Source organism: Macaca nemestrina, chromosome 17 (genome assembly GCF_043159975.1).
Source record: "Macaca nemestrina isolate mMacNem1 chromosome 17, mMacNem.hap1, whole genome shotgun sequence".
Lineage (NCBI taxonomy): Eukaryota > Metazoa > Chordata > Mammalia > Primates > Cercopithecidae > Macaca > Macaca nemestrina.
The window spans coordinates 91,511,163-91,536,228 of NC_092141.1; the positions used below are offsets into that span (position 1 = coordinate 91,511,163).

Below are 25,066 nucleotides of genomic sequence, written 5' to 3' on the forward strand. Positions count from 1 at the left end.
TAGCAGAGGATGGTTTCGATCCATCGACCTCTGGGTTATGGGCCCAGCACGCTTCCGCTGCGCCACTCTGCTGTGAGGGGGAAGCGTGAGTCAGATCATGACCACACGAGTCATCTCCCTGCAGGCGGCGACCTCTACTGGCCAACAGGGGCCAACCGAGGACTGACTGGGCAAGGCACATGCTCAGCCTACTCCTCTTCTCTCAACTTCTTATAGATAAAACTCTCTGAATTCATGTCCTTTTCTGCTGTTAAAACATTGGCTGGAGGCCGGGCTTGGGGGCTCACACCTGTAATCACAGCACTTCAGGAGGCCAAGGTAGGCAGATCACCTGAGGTCGGGAGTTTGAGACCAGCCTGACCAACATGGAGAAACCCCATCTCTACTAAAAATACAAAATTAGCTGCGTGTGGTGGCGCTCACCTGTAATCCCAGCTACTCGGGAGGCTGAGGCAGAATTGCTTGAACCCAGGAAGTGGAGGTTGTGGTGAGCTGAGATCATGCCATTGCACTCCAGCCTGGGCGACAAGAATGAAACTCTGTCTCAAAAAATAAGAAAATACGGGAGGCTGAGGCAGGAGAATGGCGTAAACCCGGGAGGCGGAGCTTGCAGTGAGCCGAGATAGCGCCACTGCACTCCAGCCTGGGCGACAGAGCGAGACTCCGTCTCAAAAAAAAAAAAAAAAAAAAAAAAAGAAAAGAAAATAAAATTAAAAACTGTTGGCCGGGCACAGTGGCTCACGCTGTAATCCCAGCACTCTGGGAGGCTGAGGCAGGAGGATCACTTGAGCTCAGGAGTTTGAGACCAGCCTGGGCAACACAGGGAGACCCCGGCCTCTACAAAAAATACAAAAAGAAAACATGGCCAGGGGTTGGCAGCGAGCGCCTGTAGTCCCAGCTACTGAGGAGGCTGAGGTGGGAGGATCGCTTGAGCCCAGGAAGCAGAGAGCAGAGATCGTGCCACTGCGCTCCAGCCTGGGCGACAGAGCCAGACCCCAGTCTCAAACAAAACAAAACAAAACAAAACAAAAACCTGAAACTCCTGGGATCCAACTGAAAGTATGAGCCGGGACACTGAAAGGAGACAGGTGCAGCTAGTCCAATGAACTGTCTGTGAGGAGCATCTTGACACGAGCCACGGTCAGCACGGAGGCCTGAGCCCAGCAGCCTGGACCCTGTGAGAGCTGGAGCTAATGGGATGGGCCACCAAACAGGAGGCATGGCTCTCCTGAGAGGAGCCATCGACCCTCGGCCAGGCAGAGAAAGAGCTGAGGAATACCCAAGCCTCTGCTCCACCCTCCAGTCTCCTTGCCAGTGCCTCCCATTGGCTGCAGCCCGTAGCTGTCTTGCCCGCTGCCTTCCAGACGGCCTCGGGTAAGAAAGGCGGAGGTGGGCCTAGAGCACACATCCCAAAGCACTACACGAAGCAGCTGTGGCCCTACGCGTATGGCCACGTTGCCAAGAGCACCGGAGGGAGGGGAGGCTGCAGCCAGGGAACTCTGTGATGCTGCTGGCACCCGGCAGGGCACAGGGTGCAGCCCTGGGCTCAGAACCTCCAGACTGGGGGCTGCCGATGGGGTGAGGATCCCTGTGCTGCACCCACAGGCCTGTACTGCAAACCTGCACCTCCGCAGTCTAATGGGTGTTGTGTGAGTCTTACAAACCCAAGCACACGGATACAGGAACAGAGGTGAAAAGGTGTCGACTGGGAGAAGACAGGGAAGTTCAGGACTGTCCCGGGCTGGGCCAAGCTGCTAGGCTCAAAACCAGATTGGAGGGTTGGTGTCAAAAGCTTGCTGATGAGGTGTGTAGGATGCACTTCTTGGAACAGGCCCAGAATTTGAGAAGAGATGGTCCCCACTCTTCTGGGTGTACCAGGCAATCTAAAGATGCGGGCCAGACTCTCTCCAGCCCCCTTAGTGATGCTTGTTTTACGGCATCGGACCAAAATGGTCATGAGGACACGGAAGGAGGGCACGCCCAGGCTTCTTTCTTCGTTCAAGCCTGCCCGGGCAAGGGCTCCTGCTAAAATGTTTTGGCGGCCAAGCACACATCGCAATACCAGTGGGGTGGGGCAGCCCGCCCCTGGTGACAGGTGGCCTCTCTCATCCTCCTCCTGTGGAAGGCGCAGGAGCCAGGCTGGAACAGACCCTGAGGCTGGACCTGGTCGGATCTGCGTCCCCGCAGGAACCCACTGTCGCTGCCCCTGCACGATGCCCGCCCGCCCGCCCACGGTGGCAGCAACAGGCGATGGGCCCGTGCAGGTGGGAAACCGATTTTCCTCTCAGCTGCTCGCCCTCCGCAGGCAGCTGGCCCCAAAGAGGGGCGTCGGGCGTCCTCCTCACACAGCCTTAGAGGGGAGGTCGGCACCAGCGTCTTTCCCACGCCCCTGGCAGATGCGCCCGCGGCTTCTACCCCGGATGCCCGAGCGTCAGGTCAGCGTCAGCCGCGCGCGCCGGAAGCGTTTACTCGTCCCGATCCCCGGCGCGGAAGTCCGACTACGAAGCTGCGACGCCTCAGGCCCCCACCCGACTCCCCCCGGGTTTGCGGACAGAGCTGGCGCCTCTGAAGGCGGAGGCGAGGGTCCCGCTCCTGGACGGCTCTTGTCCCTCAGCGGGAGCCGCCGGCGGTCACGTGGGGGTCACGTGGGAGGTCCCGTGGGAGGCCACGCGGGGGGGTCACGTGGGTGGTCACGTGGGTGGCCTGTCGGGTGCTCGGCGACACCTTCGCGCGCAGCCCAGGCCCTCACGGGGGCGTCCGGTCCGAGCATGCGCAGCAGGAGGCGCGGGTGTCCACAGCGCGGCGGGGCGGGAGGCCTCCCTGTCACCCCGAGCCCGCGGGTCTCTCACCCCCGGCCCCCGCCGACCTCCCTCGGCGCTCGGGACAGGCTCGGGACGCTGGGGCCGGGTCCGAGCACCGAGCAGCCCGCGCCTGTCCTTAGGAAACCCAGGGAGACGCGGGGTATTCGCATGCGGTCGGCGGGGAACGGGCGGCGCCCACACCCCCGCGCTCGGAGAACTCCCCAGGGCCGCCTGGAACGAACGCGGTGCCGCCCGACAGTGCGGGCTGCAGGCCCTGCCGCTTGTCGCGGCGATGGTTGGAGGCACCGCTCTGAGGAGAGGATAGAAAGGACCCTGTCTCCGTTCCCCGGTGGATGAAAACGTGCTTGTTACCGCGAGGCGTTTAGAAAAGCTTCTGTTCACTGTGGATTCTGCGGGTAGCGCCCCGGACACTTGGAGGGTTGCGGTCCGATCGGGCCGAGCCTCTCCTGTGTGCGGGGAAGGATTTCAGGCCTTTCGAGGGCCCCGCGCAGGGACTGGCCCGGAGTTCCGCGCGTCTTCCCCGTGGCGTGTTTCGTTGTTTTTGGTAGAGGATTGGGGGGGGGGGGGTCACACTTGCGCATGCTGGTCTCGAACTCCTGAGCTCGGTGGATCCTCCCGCCTCGGCCTCCTGCGCGCTGGGAGTGCGGGTGTGAGTCACCCCGCCCGGCCCAGAGCGGCTTGACACTCGCCTTCCATCGTTGTGATTGCAGGAGACACGCAGGCCGACTTCCATGTTGACCATTCACTCCTCTCCACTAATGACACCACGTACGTTCTGTTCCTTTTGCCTGTCCGTCAAGAAGAGGCCTCGTGTGTTTTTATGTGATTTCTGTGTGACCCAAGTCAACACATGCTTCGTGTGCTCTGCGGAGCCTTTGTGATTTTCCGGGGTTCTCAAGATACTCACCGATAGGGCCGGGCGCGGCGGCCCACGCCTGTAATCCCAGCAGTTTGGGAGGCCCAGGTGGGTGGATCACAAGGTCAAGAGATCGAGACTATCCTGGCCAACATGGTGAAACCGTGTCTCTACTAAAAATACAAAAATTAGCCGGGCTTGGTGGTGTGCTCCTGTAATCCCAGCTATGGGGAGGCTGAGGCAGGAGAACCATTTAAACCTGGGAGGCGGAGGTTACAGTGAGCCAATATCATGCCACTGTACTCCAACCTGAGTGACAGTGGGAATGTCTCAAAAAAAAAAAATTCATTGATGTGAAAGACTACCTGATGTGGGTAATGTCGGTCTGATTTAAAAACCTATACAACCAACCAACATAGGCAATGTTTAGTCTTAGGAAAGACTAACCAACATCAGGTAGCAGTTTTTCTGTTTAAAAAAACTTATTTTGGCCAGGAGTGGTGGCTCCTGCCTGTAATCCTAGCACTTTGGGAGGCCTGTGCGGACGGATTGCCTGAGCTCAGGAGTTCAAGACCAGCCTGGACAACATGGTGAAACCCCGTCTCTACTAAAATACAAAAAATTAGCGTGGCGTGGTGGTGGGCACCTGTAATCCCAGCTACTCGGGAGGCTGAGACAGGAGAATCGCTTGAACCTGGGAGGCAGAGGCTTCAGTGAGCCAAGATGGTGCCATTGCACTCCAGCCTGGGCGACAGAGCGAGACTGTCTCAAAAAAAAAAAAAAAAAATTGTTTCAAAACGTTTCGAGAAGCATCTGTTTTGTCTGATGTGTTTTAGTTAAGAAGTTGCGGGCCAGAGCGGTGGCTCAAGCCTGTAACCCCGGCACTTCGGGAGGCCGAGACGGGTGGATCACAAGGTCAGGAGATCGAGACCATCCTGGCTAACATGGTGAAACCCCGTCTCTACTAAAAAATACAAAAAAACTAGCCGGGCGAGGTGGTGGGCGCCTGTAGTCCCAGCTACTCGGGAGTCTGAGGCAGGAGAATGGGGTAAACCCGGGAGTCAGAGCTTGCAGTGAGCTGAGATCGTGCCACTGCACTCCAGCCTGGGCGACAGAGCGAGACTCCGTCTCGGAAAAAAAAAAGAAGTTAGGGGATTGGAATCTTGAACAATATATCTTTCACTAAAAAGTGTTGGGTGGAATCACTGCTCATCCTAACAGGTGGAATGAGACAGCCTGGTACTGAAATCAACAAATTCGTGGGTGTGTCTGCGGCCAGCCCAGTGTGTGTCCTGCTGACTGGACCATCTGTGGTTTTCCTGTCTGTGACCTTCAGCTTCCTTCTGCATCTTTGCTTTCTGTTTGGTGTGTCCTCTCATAATATCTGCATTGTCATTTTCTTTTTTTTTTTTTTTTTTTTGAGGCGGAGTCTCGCTCTGTCACCCAGGCTGGAGTGCAGTGGCCGGATCTCAGCTCACTGCAAGCTCTGCCTCCCGGGTTTACGCCATTCTCCTGCCTCAGCCTCCCGAGTAGCTGGGACTACAGGCGCCCGCCACCTCGCCCGGCTAGTTTTTTGTATTTAGTAGAGACGGGGTTTCACCGTGTTAGCCAGGATGGTCTCGATCTCCTGACCTCGTGATCCGCCCGTCTCGGCCTCCCAAAGTGCTGGGATTACAGGCTTGAGCCACCGCGCCCGGCCTGCATTGTCATTTTCATTCTCCATATTTTTTTAGTTACGACGATTCTTTTCCTTCATGGTTTTGACCATTAGTGTTTTAAATTTCTGTGTGATACAATACTTTGTCTTGAGCTCCACAATTGTGTGATAAAATAACAATACACTGGCTGGACGCAGTGGCTCACACCTGTAATCCCAGCACTTTGGGAGGCTGAGGTGAGCAGATCATGAGGTCACGAGATGGAGACCATCCTGGCTAACACGGTGAAATCCCATCTCTACTAAAAATGCAAAAAATTAGCCAGCCGTGGTGGCAAGCGCCTGTAGTCCCAGCTGCTCCAAAGGCTGAGGCAGGAGAATCGCTTGAACCCAGGAAGCGGAGGTTGCAGTGAGCAGAGATCATGTCCCTGCACTCCAGCCTGGGCGACAGACAGAGACTCAGTCAGTAAATAAAGTAACAATACACCCCACGTACTGACTAGCAAGTGTGTGAAGGGTTCTGTCCCGAGAACACACATCTCTTCAGCTACTTTTGCTGTGTTATTAGCAATTTGAGTGTTACTTCTTCTGGAACTTCCAGAATTTGTCGGGACAATTGCGTATGTTTCAGATGTGCAAAGCCTTGATGTGACTTCACACTCCAGGGCTCACGGTTGGTGCTGCCACAGGCGTGTGCCCTGCAAGCACGGGCATTCCAAGAAATGGCTCAGTGTAGCGAAATGTCAACTGCGGGGCGGGGGCCAGCTCCATAGGATCTGCCCTCCAGGAGGGATTTCAGGAGGGTTTTCCCTTCCTGACCAGCATTCAAGGGCAGGTTCTCTGCACACGCTGTGGGGGTCTGATGTTTGGAGAATGTTCCAGACTGGGTGCTGGGAAGTATTTCAAAGCTCGATCTCCCCGAGCATTGTGTGCTCTTCTTGCCTGGGGCTAGGGGTCAGGAGCCCCATGGGTCAACTTCTGGCCAGGTGAGCACCTGGCAGCTGGCCATAGCATAGCTGGGTCGAAGGGACTGCAGAGCCCAGCACACCCCCCATGCCTCCTCCAGTGCTTCCCCAGGAGGCAGAGTGGACACTGCCCTACCTGGGGCCGTACGGCTGGGCCTCAGATCTTCCCAGCCTCTTTGACCAGGTGAACTCAAACTCCTGGACTCCAGGGATCCTCCCACCTCAGCCTGGTGAGTATCTGGGACTACAGGCATGAGCCACCATGCCTAGCCAAAAAAAAAAAAAAAATTTTTTTTTCTTTTTTTTTTGTTTTGAGAGAGAGTCTTACTCTGTCACCCAAGCTGGAGTGCAGTGGTATGATCTCGGCTCACTGCAACTTCCACCTCCCAGGTTCAAGCAATTCTCCTGCCTCAGTCTCCCGAGTAGCTGGGATTACAGGTGCCCACCACCACCCCCGGCTAATTTTTGTATTTTTAACAGAGACGAGGTTTCACCGTGTTGGCCAGGCTGGTCTTGAACTCCTGACCTCAAGTGATCCACCCTCGGCCTCCCAAAGTGCTAGGATTACAGGCATGAGCCACTGCACCTGGCCAAAAAAGGTTTCTAAAATTATGGTTGTGGAGGTGTGGAGTCACTTGTCGCAGGAGCAAGAGGTGTAGACTTGATTGCACAGTGTCGGCAACAGCCACTGGAGACTGGGGCCCCAGGTCCTGCCTCCCCACCCTCCACCTCCACCCCCAGTGGAGGCAAAGACTTTGACTCTCAGTCTCCAGCTTTCTTCCCTCTACCAGGTCCCCCTAGCCCGGACACTCACATTCTCTGATTGTGTAGATAGCAGCGACTAAAAAACCTTTGCCGTGATCATGGCTAGTCAACGCATGAAAAGATGCACAGGCTGGGCACCGCAGCTCTCGCCTGCAACCCCAGGACTTTGGGAGGCCAAGGCTGGCGGATCACTTCAGGTCAGGAGTTTGAGACCAGACTGGGCAGCATGGCAAAACTGCATCTGTACAAAAAATACAAAGATTAGCCGAGTGTGATGGTGCACAGCTGTAGTCCCAGCTACTTGGGAGGCTGAGGTGGGAGGATTCCTTGAACCTGGGAGGTTGAGGCTGCAGTAAGCTGAGATTGTACCACTAGTACACTCCAGCCTGGGTGACAGAGTAGACCCTGTTCCCAAAAAAGAAAAAAAAAAAAAGATACTCAGCATCATTAGTCATTATGGAAATGCAAGTTAACACCACAGTGAAATGCTGCCACGTACCCACTGGAGTGACTGTGATGAAAGGAAAAGGTGGTCATGGCCAGGCGCGGTGGCTCACCCTTGGAATCCCAGCACTTTGGGAGGCCGAGGCGGGTGCATCACTTGAGGTCAGGAGTTCGAGACCTGCCTGGACAACATGAAACCTCGTCTCTACCAAAAATACAAAAATTGTTGGGCGTGGTGGCTCACCCCTGGAATCCCAGCACTTTGGGAGGCCGAGGCAGGTGGATCACTTGAGATCAGGAGTTCAAGACGTGCGTGGACAACATGGTGAAACCTCGTCTCTACTAAAAATACAAAAATTGTCAGGCGCAGTGGCTCACCCCTGTAATCCCAGCAGTTTGGGAGGCCAAGGCAGACGGATCATGTGAGGTCAGGAGATCGAGACCAGTCTGGCAACATGGTGAAACCCCGCCTCTACTAAAAATACAAAAATTAGCCAGGTGTGGTAATGGGTGCCTGTAATCCCAGCTACTTGGTAGACTGAGGCAGGAGAATGCTATGAACCTGGGGGTGGAGCTTGCAGTGAGCAGAGATCGCGCCACTGCACTCCAGCCTGGGCGGCAGAGCAAGACTCCGTCTCAAAAATAAATACAAATAAAATAAATAAATCAATAAAATACAAAAATTAGCTGGGCGTGGTGGTGGGCGCCTGTAATCCCAGCTACTTGGGAGGTTGAGGCGGGAGAATTGCTTGAACTCAGGAGGCGGAGGTTGCAGTGAGCCGAGATTGCACCACTGCCCTCCAGCCTGGGCAACAAGAGCAAAACTTCGTCTCAAAAAAAAAAAAAGTGTGGTCATGCCAAGCGTTGGGAAGAGCAAGTGGGACCCTGCTACATGGCTGGCGGGGTATAGAATGGGGCAGTCACTTTGGAAAGGTTTGGCAGTTTTTTAACATTTGTCCAAGGAGCACTGGCAATTCTGGTGAAGAATGGTGTTAGGAACCAACATCTGGGCACTGGGTGTGCACGTTGCTGCTGGAGTGTCATTGTTTGTCAGCATCTCGGGGGACGGAACCGGGAAATGTGTGTGCACTTGGCCCGTGTATGCAGGCATGTCTGGAACTGTTTGGTTTCTTTGTTTTTCTTTTTTTTTTAGAGACAGGGTCTCATTTTGTCACCCAGGCCAGGCTGCAGTGGTATGATCTCAGCTCACTGCAGCCTCAAACTCCTGGGCTCAAGTGAGCTCCTCCCTCAGCCTCCCAGGTAGCTGAGACTACAGGCACATGCCACCATGCTTGGCTAATTTAAAACAAATTTTTTTGGTAAAGACAGTGTCTGGCCGGGGTGATGGCTCATGCCTGTAATCCCAGCACTTTGGGAGGCTGAGGTGGGTGGATCACGAGGTCAGGAGATCAAGACCATGCTGGCCAACACGGTGAATCCTCGTCTCTACTAAAAATACAAAAAAAAAAGATTTAGCTGGGCGTGGTGGCGGGCGCCTGTAGTCTCAGCTACTGTCAGGAGGCTGAGGCAGGAGACTGGCGTGAACCCGAGAGGCGGAGCTTGCAGTGAGCAGAGATGGTGCCACTGCACTCCAGCCTGGGCAACAGAGGGAGACTCCGTCTCAAAAAAAAAAAAGACAGCGTCTTGCTTTGTTGGCCAGGCTGGTCTCAAACTCCTGGACTGAAGTGATCCTCCGCCTTGGCCTCTCAAAGTGCTGGGATTACAGGCGTGAGCCACCACACGTGGCAGAGGGATTTTCATTTGATTCTCTGTGCTTCACAGAATCTCGGAATAGGTTTTTGCATGAGTCAGTAACTGCTTGGAACATTACTTTTTTGTGAAATTTCTCCAGCCTGATTCTGCATCTGACAAGTGCTGACCTGGATCCCAAGCCCCCCTCAGGGCTCAGAGTCTGTTGGGGAGAAGGTGTGTGTAAGTGAATGGCTGTCCCAGACTCTGAGCTGTAGAGGTGATGCTAGGCATGGCAGCCACTCAGGAGAAGCAGCAGCCCTCACTGTGCAGTAGCAGGTGGTCGGGTGGCTGACGGAGGGGCCGTGGGGGCAGGTCTCGCACACTGGTGGGCAGGGCCATAAGCTGGGGCGCACAGGTGGGCAGAGGGCCTGAGGAATGGGGCTGGCAGGGTGTGAGGCATTTGGGTGCAGGTCCTCGGTAATGATGACCCAAGTCACAGCTGCTTCCATCCTGGCCTCATGAAGGTGGGGTCCATGCCCCTCTGCTCAAGTGGGCCCTGGAATCCGGCCCAGTGTCCAGTGTGAGAATGGAGGAGGGAAGTGTCCTGGATGAGCAAATGAGTATGCGGCAGCCCTGAGCTTTGGAGCCTAGGAGGTGGGAGGAACAGGGACGCCACCACAAACGTGAAGCATCCGCGGGAGCACCCGGGGGTGCAGATTCTGGGGAGCAGAGGCCCCGAGCTGAGGTGACACGGGCCGCTCCGTTTAAAAACAGCCTTTGCTGTCAAGCTGGAGTCTGTCCGACTGTCCGTGCGCTGCATGTGGATCTGCTTTTCCGTGTGAGCCTTGGGGAGCACCAGTTTCAGCACAGAAATTCAGAAGGGCAGCCCGGACCATCAGACTGAAGCAGGTAGAGAACTCTGTACATGATCACCAGGGGATGCCCGGCGCTGTGAGGGAGGCCCCAAGCCTTGTGCCCCCTTGAAGCTTCAGTTCCCCTCCCAGGCTGTCCTTGAGGCTCTTCTCACACTCAGATGCACGTGGCTCAGAACACAGAGGTTGCAGTGGAGCTCCTGCTGGGGCTGCCTGCACTCCAGGGCACGTCCCGAGGAGGCTCTTCAGACACGGTGCATTCACTTAAAAGGTCAGTCGGTATAACCTGAATATGACTGGAGTTCGTCTGGTGCCTCCCAGGACACAGCTACAATTGGGACACTGGGGTCAGCCTCCTTCTGGTCCCCTGGAGGGCATACGTTACGAACAGGCTCTCCAGGTCCAGGAGCTCCCGAAGGTCTGCGGAGAAGTTCAGGTGCAGGGGGCCTCAGAACCATAGTTCCTTTCAGATCCAGATAATATCAGTAAATTTAAACATTTTCTTGACCAGGCAAGGTGGCTAACGCCTGTAATCCCAGCACTTTGGAAGGCTGAGGCAAGCAGATCACTTGAGCCCAGGAGTTCAAGTGTAGCCTGTGCAACACACTGAGAACCCATCTCTACAAATAATAAAAATAAACAACATTGTCTTAGTATATTCTTTTAAAAATAGGTATTATAAGAGTTATCGCTGAAGCTCTCATTTGTTTAAAATGAGATTCTATTAGAAATATATGTATTATTCGGCTGGGCACAGTGGCTCACGCATGTAATCCCAGCACTTTGGGAGGCCGAGGCGGGCGGATCACAAGGTCAGGAGATGGATACCATCCTGGCTAACACGGTGAAACCCCATCTCTACTAAAAATACAAAAAATTAGCCGGGTGTGGTGGCGGGCGCCTGTAGTCCCAGCTACTCAGGAGGCTGAGGCAGGAGAATGGTGTGAACCTGGGAGGCAGAGCTTGCAGTGAGCCAAGATCGCGCCACTGCACTCCAGCCTGGGCGACAGAGCGAGACTGTGTCTCAAAAATATATATATATGTGTGTGTGTGTTTGTGTGTGTGTGTATTATTCCTCTGTTAATCTATAAATCTCACTTGTTCCTGAAATCTGGTGAGATTTAAAAGATTTCATGGCTGGGCGCGGTGGCTCAAGCCTGTAATCCCAGCACTTTGGGAGGCCGAGACGGGCGGATCACGAGGTCAGGAGATCGAGACCATCCTGGCGAACACGGTGAAACCCCGTCTCTACTAAAAAAAATACAAAAAACTAGCCGGGCGAGGTGGCGGGCGCCTGTAGTCCCAGCTACACAGGAGGCTGAGGCAGGAGAATGGCGTAAACCCGGGAGGCGGAGCTTGCAGTGAGCTGAGATCCGGCCACTGCGCTCCAGCCCCGGCGAGAGAGCGAGACTCCGTCTCAAAAAAAAAAAAAAAAGATTTCACTGGCCAGTCGCGGTGGCTCATGCCTATAATCCCAGCACGTTGGGAGGCCAAGGCAGGAGGATCACTTCAGCTCAGGAGTTTGACAGCAGCCTGGCCAATGTGGTAAAACCCCATCTCTACTAAAAATACAAAAAAAGAAATTAACTGGGGTGGTGGCAGCGCCTGTAATCGGAGGCTGAGGCAGGAGAGTCGCTCGATCCCAGGAGGCGGAGATTGCAGTGAGCCACGGTCATGTTCTTGCACTCCAGCTAGGGCGAGAAGAGCAAAGCTCCATCTCATTTAAATAAATAAATACATAAAAATAAAACATTTACCAATTTTTAACTTTTTAATTTTTTTTTTTTGAGATGGATGGCTGACTTAGTTCATTTTGTGTTGCTATAACAATACTAGAGACTGGGTAGTTTATAAAGAAAATAGGTTGATGTAGCTCATGGTTCTGCAGGCTGGGAAGTTCAAGGGCATGGTCATGGTTTCTGGTGAGGGCTTTTTTTTTTGAGACGGGGTCTTGCTCTGTCACCACCCAGGCTGGAGTGCAGTGGCGCAATCTCGGCTCACTGCAACCTCTGCCTCCCGGGTTCAAGTGATTCTTCTGCCTCGGCCTCCCGAGTAGCTGGGATTACAGGTGCCCGCCACCACGCCTGGCTAATTTTTGTATTTTTAGTAGAGATGGGGTTTTGCCATGTTGGCCAGGCTGGTCTCAAACTCCTGACCTCAGGTGATCCACCCGCCTCAGCCTCCCAAAGTGCCGTGATCACAGCGTGAACCACCGCACCCGGCCTCTGGCGAAGGCTTTCATGCTGCATCGCAACATGGTAAGAGTGGTCGAAGCGGAAGTGGTCACACTGAAGGAGTAGGGACCTCAGGGGTATCCTATCCTTGTAACAACCCATCCTCCCAGGAACTGAGCCGCTCCTGGGAGAACTAATCCAGGCTCTCGAGACTGAGAACTCACTCACCACCGTAAGAATGGCACCAAGCCGGGCGCAGTGGCTCACACCTGTAATCACAGCACTTTGGGAGGTGGAGGCAGGTGGATCACCTGAGGTCAGGAGTTCAAGACCAGCCTGGCCAACACGGCAAAACCCCATCTCTACTAAAAATACAAAAAAAATTAGCCAGGTGTGGTGGCGCATCCCTGGCGCATCCCAGGGAGGCTGAGGCAGGAGAATCGCTCGAACCCAAGAGATGGAGGATGCAGTGAGCTGAGATCGCACCACTGCACTCCAGCCTGGGCGACAGAGTAAGACTCCATCTCAAAAAAAAGAAAAAAGAATGGCACCAAACCATCATGATGGATCCACCCCCATGACTTAAACAAACACCGATAGATCCCACCTCCCAGCACCACCACACTGGGGATCATTTTTTTTTTTCTGTTTTTTTGTAGAGATGGGGTCTCCCTATGTTGCCCTGTTTGGTCTTCAACTCCTGGGTTAAGCAATCCTCCCAGCACTTTGGAAGATCAAATTTTAACATGAGTTTGGGGATCAAATTTTATTTATTTATTTATTTATTTGAGATGGAGTCTCGCTCTGCCGCCCAAGCTGGAGTGCAGTGGCCGCATCTCAGCTCACTGCAAGCTCCGCCTCCCGGGTTCACGCCATTCTCCTGCCTCAGCCTCCCGAGTAGTTGGGACTACAGGCGCCCGCCACCTCGCCGGGCTAATTTTTTGTATTTTTAGTAGAGACGGGGTTTCACTGTGTTAGCCAGGATGGTCTCGATCTCCTGACCTCGTGATCCGCCCGTCTCGGCCTCCCAAAGTGCTGGGATTACAGGCTTGAGCCACCGCGCCCGGCCAGGATCAAATTTTAACATGAGTTTTGGTGGGGACAGGCAAACCTTACCCAAAGCCCAGCACTGACCTTTCTTGGGACATAGACCATCGATCAGTGGTGTCCTTTGTGCCCACACCACACCGCGTGGCCATGACCACAGCCAGGACTGTTTGCCCCTTTCATTCATTTCTTCTTTTTTTTTTTTCTTTTCTTTTTTTTTTGGAGAGAGACTCTCACTCTCAGGTTCACGCGATTATCCCAAATAGCTGGGATTACAGGTGCCAACCACCACGTCGGCTAATTTTTGTTTTTAGTAGAGACCGGGTTTCGCCATGTTGGCCAGGCTGGTCTCAAACTCCTAACCTCAAGTGATCTGCCCACCTTGGCCTTCCAAAGTGCTGGGATTACAGGCATGAACCACCACGCTCAGCCTATTTTTTATTTTACTTAACTTATTTATTATTATGATTATTATGATTATTATTATTTATTTTGAGACAGAGTCTCACTCTGTCGCCCAGGCTGGAGTGCAGTGGCACCATCTCGGCTCACTGCAACCTCCGCCTCCCAGGTTCAAGATCCTCCTGCCTCAGCCTCTGGGGTTGCTGGGACTACAGCTGCCAACACAGACGGCTAATTTTTTGTATTTTTAGTAGAGATGGGGTTTTACCGTGTTAGCCAAGATGGTCTCGATCTCCTGACCTCGTGATCCACCTACCTCGGCCTCCCAAAGTGCTGGGATTACAGGCATGAGCCACCGTGCCCAGCCTCTTCTTATTATTAGAGACAGTGTTGCCTTGTCACCCAGCCTGGAGTGCAGTGGTGTGATCACTGTTCACTGCAGTCTCCACCTCTCAGGCTCAAGTGATCCTCCTGCCTCAGCCTCCTGAGTAGCTGGGAGTACAGGTGTTACCTACAGTTGTCCAGGTTCTTGGTGTTTTGAACAAAGACTTGGACAAAACGCACAGCAAAGCAAGGCAAGAATGAAGCAGAGATTGATTGAAAATGAAAGTACACTCCACAGGGTAGAGGCGCCCGAGCAGCAGCACAAGGGCCAGGGTTACAGAACCTTCTGGGGTCCTTAGAGGTTCTCCACTGGCCAGTTGGTCACACTCCATGCAAATGAAGTAGCAGCCTGTGATCAGTCTGATCTGTTTCGGAAAGCGGCCAATCAGAGGGACTTTCATTTTCCATCTGCCATGCAGAAAGCCGGGACGGGTTTGCAAAGGGAGTAGCCTCTGGTCCTTTAGTTATTTAGGTGTGGGAAGTTGGCGTTTTCCTTTTGATTCAGTTCTAGAAAGTCAGCGTGAATCAGCCTTAGGTTCCCTGCCTCCGTATCCTATTCTCCTGCCTCACAGGCACACGCCACCACACCTGGCTTTTTTTTTTTTTTTTTTTTTTTTTTTTTAGAAATGGGATCTCACTAAGTTGCCCAGGCTGGTCTCAAACTCCTGGGCTCAAGCAATCCTCCCACTTTGGCCTACCAAAGTGCCGAGATTATAGGCATGAGCCACTGTGCCTAGCCTAAATAAATTATTTAAAACGTCTTTTGGGCCGGGCGCGGTGGCTCAAGCCTGTAATCCCAGCACTTTGGGAGGCCGAGACGGGCGGATCACGAGGTCAGGAGATCGAAACCATCCTGGCTAACACAGTGAAACCCCGTCTCTATTAAGAAATACAAAAAACTAGCCGGGCGAGGTGGCGGGCGCCTGTAGTCCCAGCTACTCGGGAGGCTGAGGCAGGAGAATGGCGTGAACCCGGGAGGCGGAGCTTGCAGTGAGCCGAGATCCGGCCACTGCACTCCAGCCTGGGCGACAGAGCGAGACTCCATCTCAAAAAAAAAAAAAAAACCAAAACAAAAAAACAAAACAAAAAAAAAACGTCTTTTGGCTGGGCACGGTGGCTCACACCTGTAATCCAAGCACTTCAGGAGGCCAAGGTGGGCGGATCACAAGGTCAAGAGATCCAGACCATCCTGGCCAACATGGTGAAACCCCATCTCTACCAAAAATACAAAAATTAGCTGGGCGCAGTGGCAGGTGCCTATAATCCCAGTTACTCAGGAGGTTGAGGCAGGAGAATCGCTTGAACTTGGGAGGCGGAGGTTTCAGTGAGTCGAGATTGCGCCATTGCACTCCAGCCTGGGTGACAAGAGCGAGACTCCGTCACAAAACATAAATTAAAAAACAAAAAAAGGAATAAAATACACAATAATTTCTGTTAGTATTTTTTTTAAGGCTGGGTCTTCTGGTGATATTTTTCAGCTTTTGTTGATCTGAAAATTTCTTTCATTACCGTTCCTTAATTTTTTTCTTTTTTCTTTTTGTTTAATAGAGACAGGGTCTCACTATGTCGCCCAGGCTGGTCTCCAACTCCCAAGCTTAGGTGATACTCCCACCTCAGCCTCCCAAAGGGCTGGGATTACAGGAGTGAGCCACTGCACCTGGCCACACTTCCTTAATTTTTATTTTTTTTGAGGCGGAGTTTTGCTCTTGTCGCCCAGACTGGAGTGCAGTGGCACAATCTCTGCTCACTGCAACCTCCACCTCCCGGGTTCAAGTGATTCTCCTGCCTCAGCCTCCCAAATAGCTGGGATTATAGGTGTGCGCCACCACGCCTGGCTAATTTTTGTATTTTTACTAGAGACGGAGTTTCACCATGTTGGGCAAGCTGGTCTCGAACTCCTGACCTCAGGTAATCCACTCACCTCGGCCTCCCAAAGTGCTGGGATTAAAGGCCACTGTGCTCAGCCAAATTTTTTCTTTTCTTTTTTTTTTTTTTTGAGACGGAGTCTCACACTGTCACCCAGGCTGGAGTGCAGTGGCGCAATCTCTGCTCACTGCAAGCTCTGCCTCCTGGGTTCACCCCATTCTCCTGCCTCAGCCTCCCAAGTAGCTGGGACCCGCCACCACGCCCAGCTAATTTTTTTTTTTTTTTTGTATTTTTAGTAGAGACGGGGTTTCACCATGGTAGCCAGGATGGTCTTGATCTCCTGATCTTGTGATCTGCCAGCCTCGGCCTCCCAAAGTGCTGGGATTATAGGCGTGAGCCACTGCGCCCGGCCGAATGTAATGTACCTTTTAAAGTCTGCCTCTTTTTAGGACTTTTCTCGTTACCATTGGTTTTCAGCAGTTGCACTAGGATATGCTTTCATGTATTTTTCTTTGGCTGTATCTTTTTAGGAGTTTGCTGAGCTGTTTGGATCTGTGGGTTGGTATATTTTCACCAATTTATAAACTTCTTACATATTATCTTCTTAAATATTTCCTCTGCTCATTTTCTTTCTCCCTACTTCTTGGCAGTCAAATTTTACATTTATTTGACCATTTGATCTTGTCCCACAGGTCTCTAATACTCATTTCTGTTTTCTTTTTTTCTCATTTTCCTTCTTTTTTTTTAGTCTCGGCCTTTTGATTCAGATTATTTCTACTGATGTAACTTTGAGTTGAAAAATCTTGTCTTCAGCTGTTTCCAGTTTGGTGTTTAGATAATTCAATAAATTATCCATGTCATATATTTTAACTTTTTCTTTATACTGGTGAACTTAACACTAGTAAAGTTTACACCCCTTAACCCTAAAGCCCTTACTCCTAAGGTGTTCCCTTTCCGGGGTCTCAACTGAGTGCCCGGGTTGGACCAAGATGACTTACCTTTGCCGCCATGTCTCTCAGTCCTGTGTCCTCTGCAATCACTTTTCAGCTCCCTTGTAACACCAGCAATCAAAAGAGGTTCAAAAATCAGAGTTAGGTTGTAATAAAACTTCCTCTCGTTCTATTTATTTTTATTATTTATTTATTTATTTATTGAGACAGAGTCTCGCTCTGCCGCCCAGGCTGGAGTGCAGTGGCCGGATCTCAGCTCACTGCAAGCTCCGCCTCCCAGGTTCACGCCATTCTCCTGCCTCAGCCTCCCCAGTAGCTGGGACTACAGGCGCCGCCACCTCGCCCGGCTAATTTTTTGTATTTTTAGTAGAGACGGGGTTTCACTGTGGTCTCGATCTCCTGACCTTGTGATCCGCCCGCCTCGGCCTCCCAAAGTGCTGGGATTACAGGCTTGAGCCACCGTGCCCGGCCAGTTCTATTTATTTTTATGTATACATTAATGAAATAACAGGGATAATATTTATATACACCCTGCCTCATTATAGCAATAAGCACTTTTCATCAGTGGGTACATGAGTGAATTGTCAGGGGGGAAAAGCCCCAGACTTATTAAAATATGTATCTCCAATGTAATTCAATTTTTTGGTCTTTTTTTTTTTTTTTTTTTTTTTTTTTTTGAGACAGAGTCTCGCTTAGTCGCCCAGGCTGGAGTGCAGTGGCCCGATCTCGGCTCACTGCAAGCTCCGCCTCCCGGGTTCACGCCATTCTCCTGCCTCAGCCTCCCGAGTAGCTGGGACTACAGGCGCCCGCCGCCTCGCCTGGCTAATTTTTTTTGCATTTTTAGTAGAGACGGGGTTTCACCATGTTAGCCAGGATGGTCTCGATCTCCTGACCTCGTGATCCGCCCGCCTCGGCCTCCCAAAGTGCTGGGATTACAGGCGTGAGCCACCGCGCCCGGCCATTTTTTGGTCTTAATAAAAATTTACAGACTGAGCACGGTGGCCCACCCCCGTAATCCCAGCCCTTGGGGAGGCTGAGGCGGACAGATTGCCTGAGCTCAGGACTTCAAGGCCATTATAGGCAATATTGCAAAACCCTGTCTCTGCAAAAAAAAAAAAAAAAAATTAGCCAGGTGTAGTGGTGCACACTTGTAATCACTACCATGTCTGGCTAATTTTTTGTATTTTTAGTAGAGACAGGGTTTCTCTATGTTGGTCAGGCTGGTCTCGAACTCCTAACCTCAGGTGATCTGCCTGCCTCGGCCTCCCAAAGTGCTAGAATTACAGGTATGAGCCACCGCGCCCAGCTCTAATTTTTTTGTTTTTGTTTCAGACGGAGTCTTGCTCTGTCTCCCAGGCTGGAGTGCACTGGCACGATGTCAGCTCACTGCAAGCTCTGCCTCCTGGGTTCACACCATTTTCCTGCCTCAGCCTCCCGAGTAGCTGGGACTACAGGCACCTGCCACCACGCCTGGCTAATTTTTTGTATTTTTAGTAGAGACTGGGTTTCTTCATGTTGGTCAGGCTGGTCTCGAACTCCCAACTCAGGTGATCTGCCTGCCTCAGCCTCCCAAAGTGCTGGAATTATAGGCATTAGCCACCGCGCCCAGCTCTAATTTTTGTTTTTGTTTTTGTTTGAGACGGAGTCTCACTCTGTCTCCCTGGCTGGAGTGCAGTTGTGAGATCTCGGCTCACTGCAAACTCTGCCTCCTGGGTTCACGCCATCCTCCTGCCTCAGCCTCCTGAGTAGCTGGGACTACAGGCGCCCGCCATCACGCCCGGCTAATTTTTTGTATTTTTAGTAGAGGCGGGGTTTTACTGTGTTAGCCAGGATGGTCTCCATCTCGTGACCTCGTGATCTGCCCGCCTCGGCCTTCCTAAGTGCTGGGATTACAGGTGTGAACCACCGCGCCTAGCCAATTTTTCTATTTTTAGTGGAGATGGTGTTTCACCATATTGGTAGGATGGTCTCATCTACTGACCTCGTGATCTGCCCACCTGGGCCTCTCACAGTGCTGGGATTACAGGCGTGAGCCACCGCGCCCGGACTGTCCATCTTTTTTTGTTGTTCTTTTTTTTTTTCTTTTCTTTTTTTGAGACAAAGTCTCACTCCGTCACCCAGGCTGTAGTGCGGTGGGCCGATCTCGGCTCACCGCAACCACCGCCTCCCTGGTTAAAGCAATTCTCCTGCCTCGGCCTCCTGAGTAGCTGGGATTACAAGCATGTGCCACCATGCCCAGCTAATTTTTTGTATTTTTTTTTTTTTTTTTTTTTTTGAGACGGAGTCTCACTCTGCCGCCCAGGCTGGAGTGCAGTGGCCGGATCTCAGCTCACTGCAAGCTCCGCCTCCCGGGTTCACGCCATTCTCCTGCCTCAGCCTCCCAAGTAGCTGGGACTACAGGCGCCCACCACCGCGCCCGGCTAGTTTTTTGTATATTTTTTAATAGAGACGGGGTTTCACCATGTTAGCCAGGATGGTCTCGATCTCCTGACCTCGTGATCCACCCGTCTCGGCCTCCCAAAGTGTTGGGATTACAGGCTTGAGCCACCGCGCCCGGCCAATTTTTTGTATTTTTAGTAGAGACAGGGTTTCACCATGTTGGCCAGGCTGGTCTTGAATTCCTGACCTTTAGTGATCCCCCTGCCTCGACCTCCCAAAGTGCCGAGATTACATGTGTGAGCCACCACACCTGGCCTGTGTTTTTTGTTGTTGTTAAATGATACAATTCCTATTTATCATTTCCATAGTTATCTCAATGCCCCCTAAAACCCTCTAATATGGCCGGGCACGGTGGCTCACACCTGTAATCCCAGAACTCTGGGAAGCCAAGGCAGGCGGATCACTTGAGGTCAGGAGTTTGAGACCAGCCTGGCCAACATAATGAAAACCTGTCTCTACTAAAAATATAAAAATTAACCAGGGCCGGGCGCAGTGGCTCAAGCCTGTAATCCCAGCACTTTGGGAGGCCGAGACGGGCGGATCACGAGGTCAGGAGATCGAGACCATCCTGGCTAACACGGTGAAACCCCATCTCTACTAAAAAAATACAAAAAACTAGCCAGGCGAGGTGGCGGGCGCCTGTAGTCCCAGCTACTTGGGAGGCTGAGGCAGGAGAATGGCGTGAACCCGGGAGGCGGAGCTTGCAGTGAGCTGAGATCCGGCCACTGCACTCCAGCCTGGGCGACAGAGTGAGACTCCGTCTCAAAAAAAAAAAAAAAATTAACCAGGCATGGTGGCACAGGCCTGTAATCCCAGCTACTTGGGAAGCTGAGGCAGGAGAATTGCTTGAACCTGTGAGGCAGAGTTTACAGTGAGCAGAGATTGGGCCATTGCACTCCAGCCTGGGCAACAGGGCAAGACTGTCTCAAAAAAAAAAAAAAAAAAAAACCCGAAAAGAAAAGAAAAGAAAAAAAATCCCTCTAATATATAAGTGAATATTGAATGAAACAATTTTTTTCTGTCTAGGAAATCCTGCCAGAACACTTCGCACCTGTAGGAATTCACTATAATTACAAACACATATACGGCAATTAAGACATGTAAATGTAGGCCGGGCGCGGTGGCTCACGCCTGTAATCCCAGCACTTTGGGAGGCTGAGGCGGGCGGTCACGAGGTCAATAGGTGGAGACCATCCTGGTCAAAATGGTGAAACCCTGTCTACTAAAAATACAAAATTAGCCAGGCATGGTGGTGAGCACTTGTAGTCCCAGCTACTTGGGAGGCTGAGGCAGGAGAATCTCTTGAATCCGGGAGGTGGAGGTTGCAGTGTGCCGAGATTGCACCACTGCACTGCAGCCTGGGCAACAAGGGCAAAATTCCACTCAAAAAAAAAAAAAAAAAAAAAGACATGTAAATGTTACATTCAGAGGGACACATTAATTTCCATTTCTTTTTGAAAAAGCTTTTACCCACTGAACGAATGAAAATGCATGAACTGACCCTAATGTCTCTTGCCTGGGGCCCCCACTTGGCAGTTCCTGTTCAGGATTTCCTCTTTATCCTGCTCCGCTTAAGTCTAGTCTCAAGTCTTTCTACTCTAAACTCCTTTTGTACCTACATTATTATGATTATGATTATTATTTTGGAGACAGAGTCTGGCCTTGTCACCCAGGCTGGAACGCAGTGGTGCAATCTTGGCTCACTGCAACTTCCACCTCCCGCGTTTAAGCGATTCTCCTGCCTCAGCCTCTCAAGAATTTGGGATTATAGGCGCCTGCCACCACACCCAGCTAATATTTGTATTTTTAGTAGAGATGGGGTTTCACCACGTTGGCAAGGCTGGTCTCGAACTTCTAACGTCAAGTGATCCACCCACCTCGGCCTCCCGAAGTGTTGGGATTACAGGCATGAGCCACCGTGCCAGGCCTCTGTACCTAAATTATATCATTTCTGTCTTCTAATTGTTCTTTGCTATTTAACAAGCAGCAAATAGAGGAACCCTGGGGTGTTTGCTATAACCTGTATATAAAGGCTATAATAGGATCTTCTCACACACCCTGCAGGAACCACCATGTTGAAAGAAGTGAGACAATTCAGGGGGCAGTCCCTCCCCAGCAGAGACTAAATTAGTACCATTTGTTGCTATTTCAGTTTTGCGAAGATGCACTTGGAGCCTAAGCTGTGGTTTCTAGGGCTGACACTGACTTCCCACAGAATTCTTTCTGTTTAAGAGGTTGCAGACTTTTCACAATCCTGAACCTTGAACGTCTCCACAACTGGTTAAGTACCCGTGAGATACATTTACAGGATTTTTTCTTTCTTTTCCTTTTTTTTTTTTTTTTTTTTGAGACGGAGTCTCGCTCTGTAGCCCAGGCTGGAGTGCAGTGGCCGGATCTCAACTCACTGCAAGCTCCGCCTCCCGGGTTCACGCCATTCTCCGGCCTCAGCCTCCAGAGTAGCTGGGACTACAGGCGCCCGCCACCTCGCCCGGCTAGTTTTTTGTATTTCTTTAGTAGAGACGGGGTTTCACCGTGTTCGCCAGGATGGTCTCGATCTCCTGACCTCGTGATCCGCCCGTCTCGGCCTCCCAAAGTGCTGGGATTACAGGCTTGAGCCACCGCGCCCGGCCTTTTTTTTTTTTTTTTTTTTTTTTGAGACGGAGTCTCGCTCTGTTACCCAGGCTGGAGTGCAGTGGCGTGATATCTTCTCACCACAACCTCTGCCTCCCGGGTTCAAGCGTTTCTCCTGCCTCAGCCTCCCAAGTAGCTGGGACTGCAGGCGTGCCCCACCATGCCTGGCTAATTTTTATATTTTTATCAGAGACAGGGTTTCACTATGTTGGTCAGGCTCGTCTTGAACTCCTGACCTCGTGATCCACCCGCCTTGGCCTACCAAAGCGCTGGGATTACAAGTTTGAGCCACCGCGCCCGGCCCCAGAATTTCTTCTTTTTAATGGAAGGAATTTCATTGATTAGTAAACATCTGGACTATTGATCATCTTGATTTAGATGGGATCTCATAATTTTTTTTTTTTTTTTTTTTTTTTTTTGAGACGGAGTCTCGCTCTGTCGCCCAGGCTGGAGTGCAGTGGCGCGATCTCGGCTCACTGCAAGCTCCGCCTCCCGGGTTCACGCCATTCTCCTGCCTCAGCCTCCGAGTAGCTGGGACTACAGGCGCCGCCACCACGCTCGGCTAGTTTTTTGTATTTTTAGTAGAGACGGGGTTTCACTGTGGTCTCGATCTCCTGACCTTGTGATCCGCCCGCCTCGGCCTCCCAAAGTGCTGGGATTACAGGCGTGAGCCACCGCGCCCGGCAGATCTCATAATTTTTTAAACTGTGGCAAAATTCTGTTTTTTAAAAACTTAGTATCAGATTGGTTAAGACATTAACTATTCGTTCATAAGAGAGAGTTCATGTGTGTGTGTGTGTGTATGTGTGTGTGTATGTGTGTGTATATGAGACGTAGTTTCATTCTTGTTGCCCAGACCGAAGTGCAGTGGCGCGGTTTTGGCTCACTGCAATCCCCACCTCCCAGGTTTAAGCAATTCTCTTGCCTCCTCCTCCTGAGTAGCTGGGACTACAGGTGTGCCCCACCACGCCCGGCTAATTTTTTTTTGTATTTTTAGTAGAGCTGGGATTTCACAATGTTGGTCAGGCTGGTCTCGAGCTCCTGACCTCAGGTGATCCGCTCGCCTCGGCCTCCCAAAGTGCTGGGATTACAGGCGAGAGCCACCGCGCCCGGCCTCGTGTATATTTTTAAACTGCGTGCTGACGACAGACAAGTGAATGTGATTCACAACTTCTGGGTATTTTGCAGAACACTTTTGACACAATGACATGACCCGCTGGCCAGGAAAGATAACGACATCCAGTCCTGGAGCTGCTGGTTAAAAACGAACGTGTCACCGGGTGCCCTGGGTCTGAGGCCACGCGGCCCGCGGCCCCTCCGCGATGTTCCCGCACCTCGCGGGGAAAAGGCCGCTTGGCGGCCGGGCCTGGGCGCACTGGCCGTCGCCTATCCGCACCCCGGCGTCCACGCCGGGTTGGGGGCCGACGCGTGCCCGGCGCCCGCTGTGACCTTGGGCCCGGTCCTGCCCGCCGCGTCTAAGGCGCTGCCAGGCCGGGCTCAGACCCCCGGGCCCCCGCGCCCGCGCCGCCCCCCGCGCCAGCCCCGATCCCGTGCGGGTTCCCGGCCGTCCGCCCCGGGTTTTCCGCGGCGCCCGGAGTCGGGACTGCGTCGGGCGTCGCCGCCGGACGTGCCGGCAGCTCGGCGCAACGTGTCCTGCCATTGGTCCGCCTCGGTAGCCCCACTGCCGTGCGCCGCCGCCATTGGCCGGCGTGGCCGTCCGTCAGCGAGGGGCGGGCCCGGCACGCCGGCTCGGTGGCGCGGCCGCGCGTGCTCCCGCCCCTCGCCGCCGCTCGCTCGCTCGCCGGCCGGCGGCCTCGGCTCGGCCCCCTCCCTCAGCTCCGGTGCGCGGCGGCCGACGACCCGCGCGGCCTGGGCCTCGGCCCGCGCCACCGGCGCCCGCGCGGAGCGGCCTGGGGGCCCTCACGCAGGCCCATGGCGGCGGCCGCGGCGGCGCTCTCGGACGCGGGCACGCCACCCGCGGGCGGCGGGGCCGGGGGCGGCGGGGCCGGGGGCGGCGGGTCCCCGCCGGGCGGCTGGGCCGTGGCGCGCCTGGAGGGCCGCGAGTTCGAGTATCTGATGAAGAAGCGCTCGGTGACCATCGGCCGCAACTCGTCGCAGGGCTCGGTGGACGTGAGCATGGGCCACTCGAGCTTCATCTCCCGGCGCCACCTCGAGATCTTCACGCCCCCGGGCGGCGGCGGCGGCGGCGGCCATGGCGGGGCCGCTCCGGAGCCGCCGCCCGCGCAGCCCAGGCCCGACGCCGGCGGCGACTTCTACCTGCGCTGCCTGGGCAAGAACGGCGTGTTCGTGGACGGCGTGTTCCAGAGGCGCGGGGCGCCGCCGCTGCAGCTGCCGCGCGTGTGAGTGGCCTCGGGCGAGGCGGGCGGGGTCTGCGGCCTGCAGCGCCTGGCGGGACGGGACGGGACGGGACCCGAGTCCAGGCCCGGGACCACCCACGGCCGGGGCCCGACTCCGTCCCACGGCCGGGACCACCAGCGGGACCCAGGCCCAGCTGGATCCCAACCCTCGACAGCCCCTGGCCCCGACCCCGTCCTCCCGGTCCCCGGCCTGGCAGGTGCAGCCCCCGGTCTTTCCCCTTCCTGGAGCTGGAGCTGCGGGCGGCTGCGCGCGCGGGTCAGGGTTTCTGGGTTCGGTGCGTGCGGGGAGTTGCCATGTGCTGTTCCTAACCTGCAGCGAGGTCGCGCTGGACAGAAATGTTAAAACGTGCGGTGTGCGGTGGGAGGAACTGTCCCGAACTAAAACCTGTGCCTCTTAACCGATGAAGGGTTGTCTGTCGTCTTTTTGTTGTTGTTGTTCACTCGTTTTCAGTAGTGAGCTATTTCTAGAGTGCGGTGTTTTAAGCAGCAACGACTCCTTTTTCCCTGCCGTGTTTTCAGTAGCCCAAATTGGAAAGCTCTTCAAGCAGGATGGATTTTCAATCTGTGCTCTGAACCTTGAAATTTAGGGAAAACTAGATACTTTTCACTTTTCACGTAACTTTTACAGAAAGACGGTTGATTAGGAATTAGTTTAAGATCATGTAGAGTGTTAAGTGAGCCTCATGGGGTACTGTCAATCCTGCTACAAAACAATTTAGCTT

At 53.3% G+C, this 25,066-nt stretch overlaps 1 protein-coding gene and 1 non-coding gene across 4 annotated transcripts in view; one reads left to right on the forward strand and one right to left on the reverse strand.

Moving 5' to 3' along the window:
* Positions 1–72, reverse strand: TRNAM-CAU (transfer RNA methionine (anticodon CAU)). Its single transcript has one exon. It is a non-coding gene; the product is annotated as a tRNA-Met (tRNA).
* Positions 73–23,786: 23,714 nt separating this feature from the next.
* Positions 23,787–25,066, forward strand: part of LOC105469351 (forkhead box K2) — a 79,293-nt gene continuing 78,013 nt past the window's right edge. Inside the window, exon 1 of one of the 3 annotated variants that reach the window (XM_071081890.1) lies at positions 23,787–24,326. In XM_071081890.1, the coding sequence (XP_070937991.1) occupies positions 23,899–24,326 (428 nt within the window). In that variant the 5' untranslated portion in view covers positions 23,787–23,898. The remainder of the gene's footprint in view (positions 24,327–25,066) is intronic. The other 2 variants (XM_071081891.1, XM_071081889.1) reach the window with 2 other exon arrangements.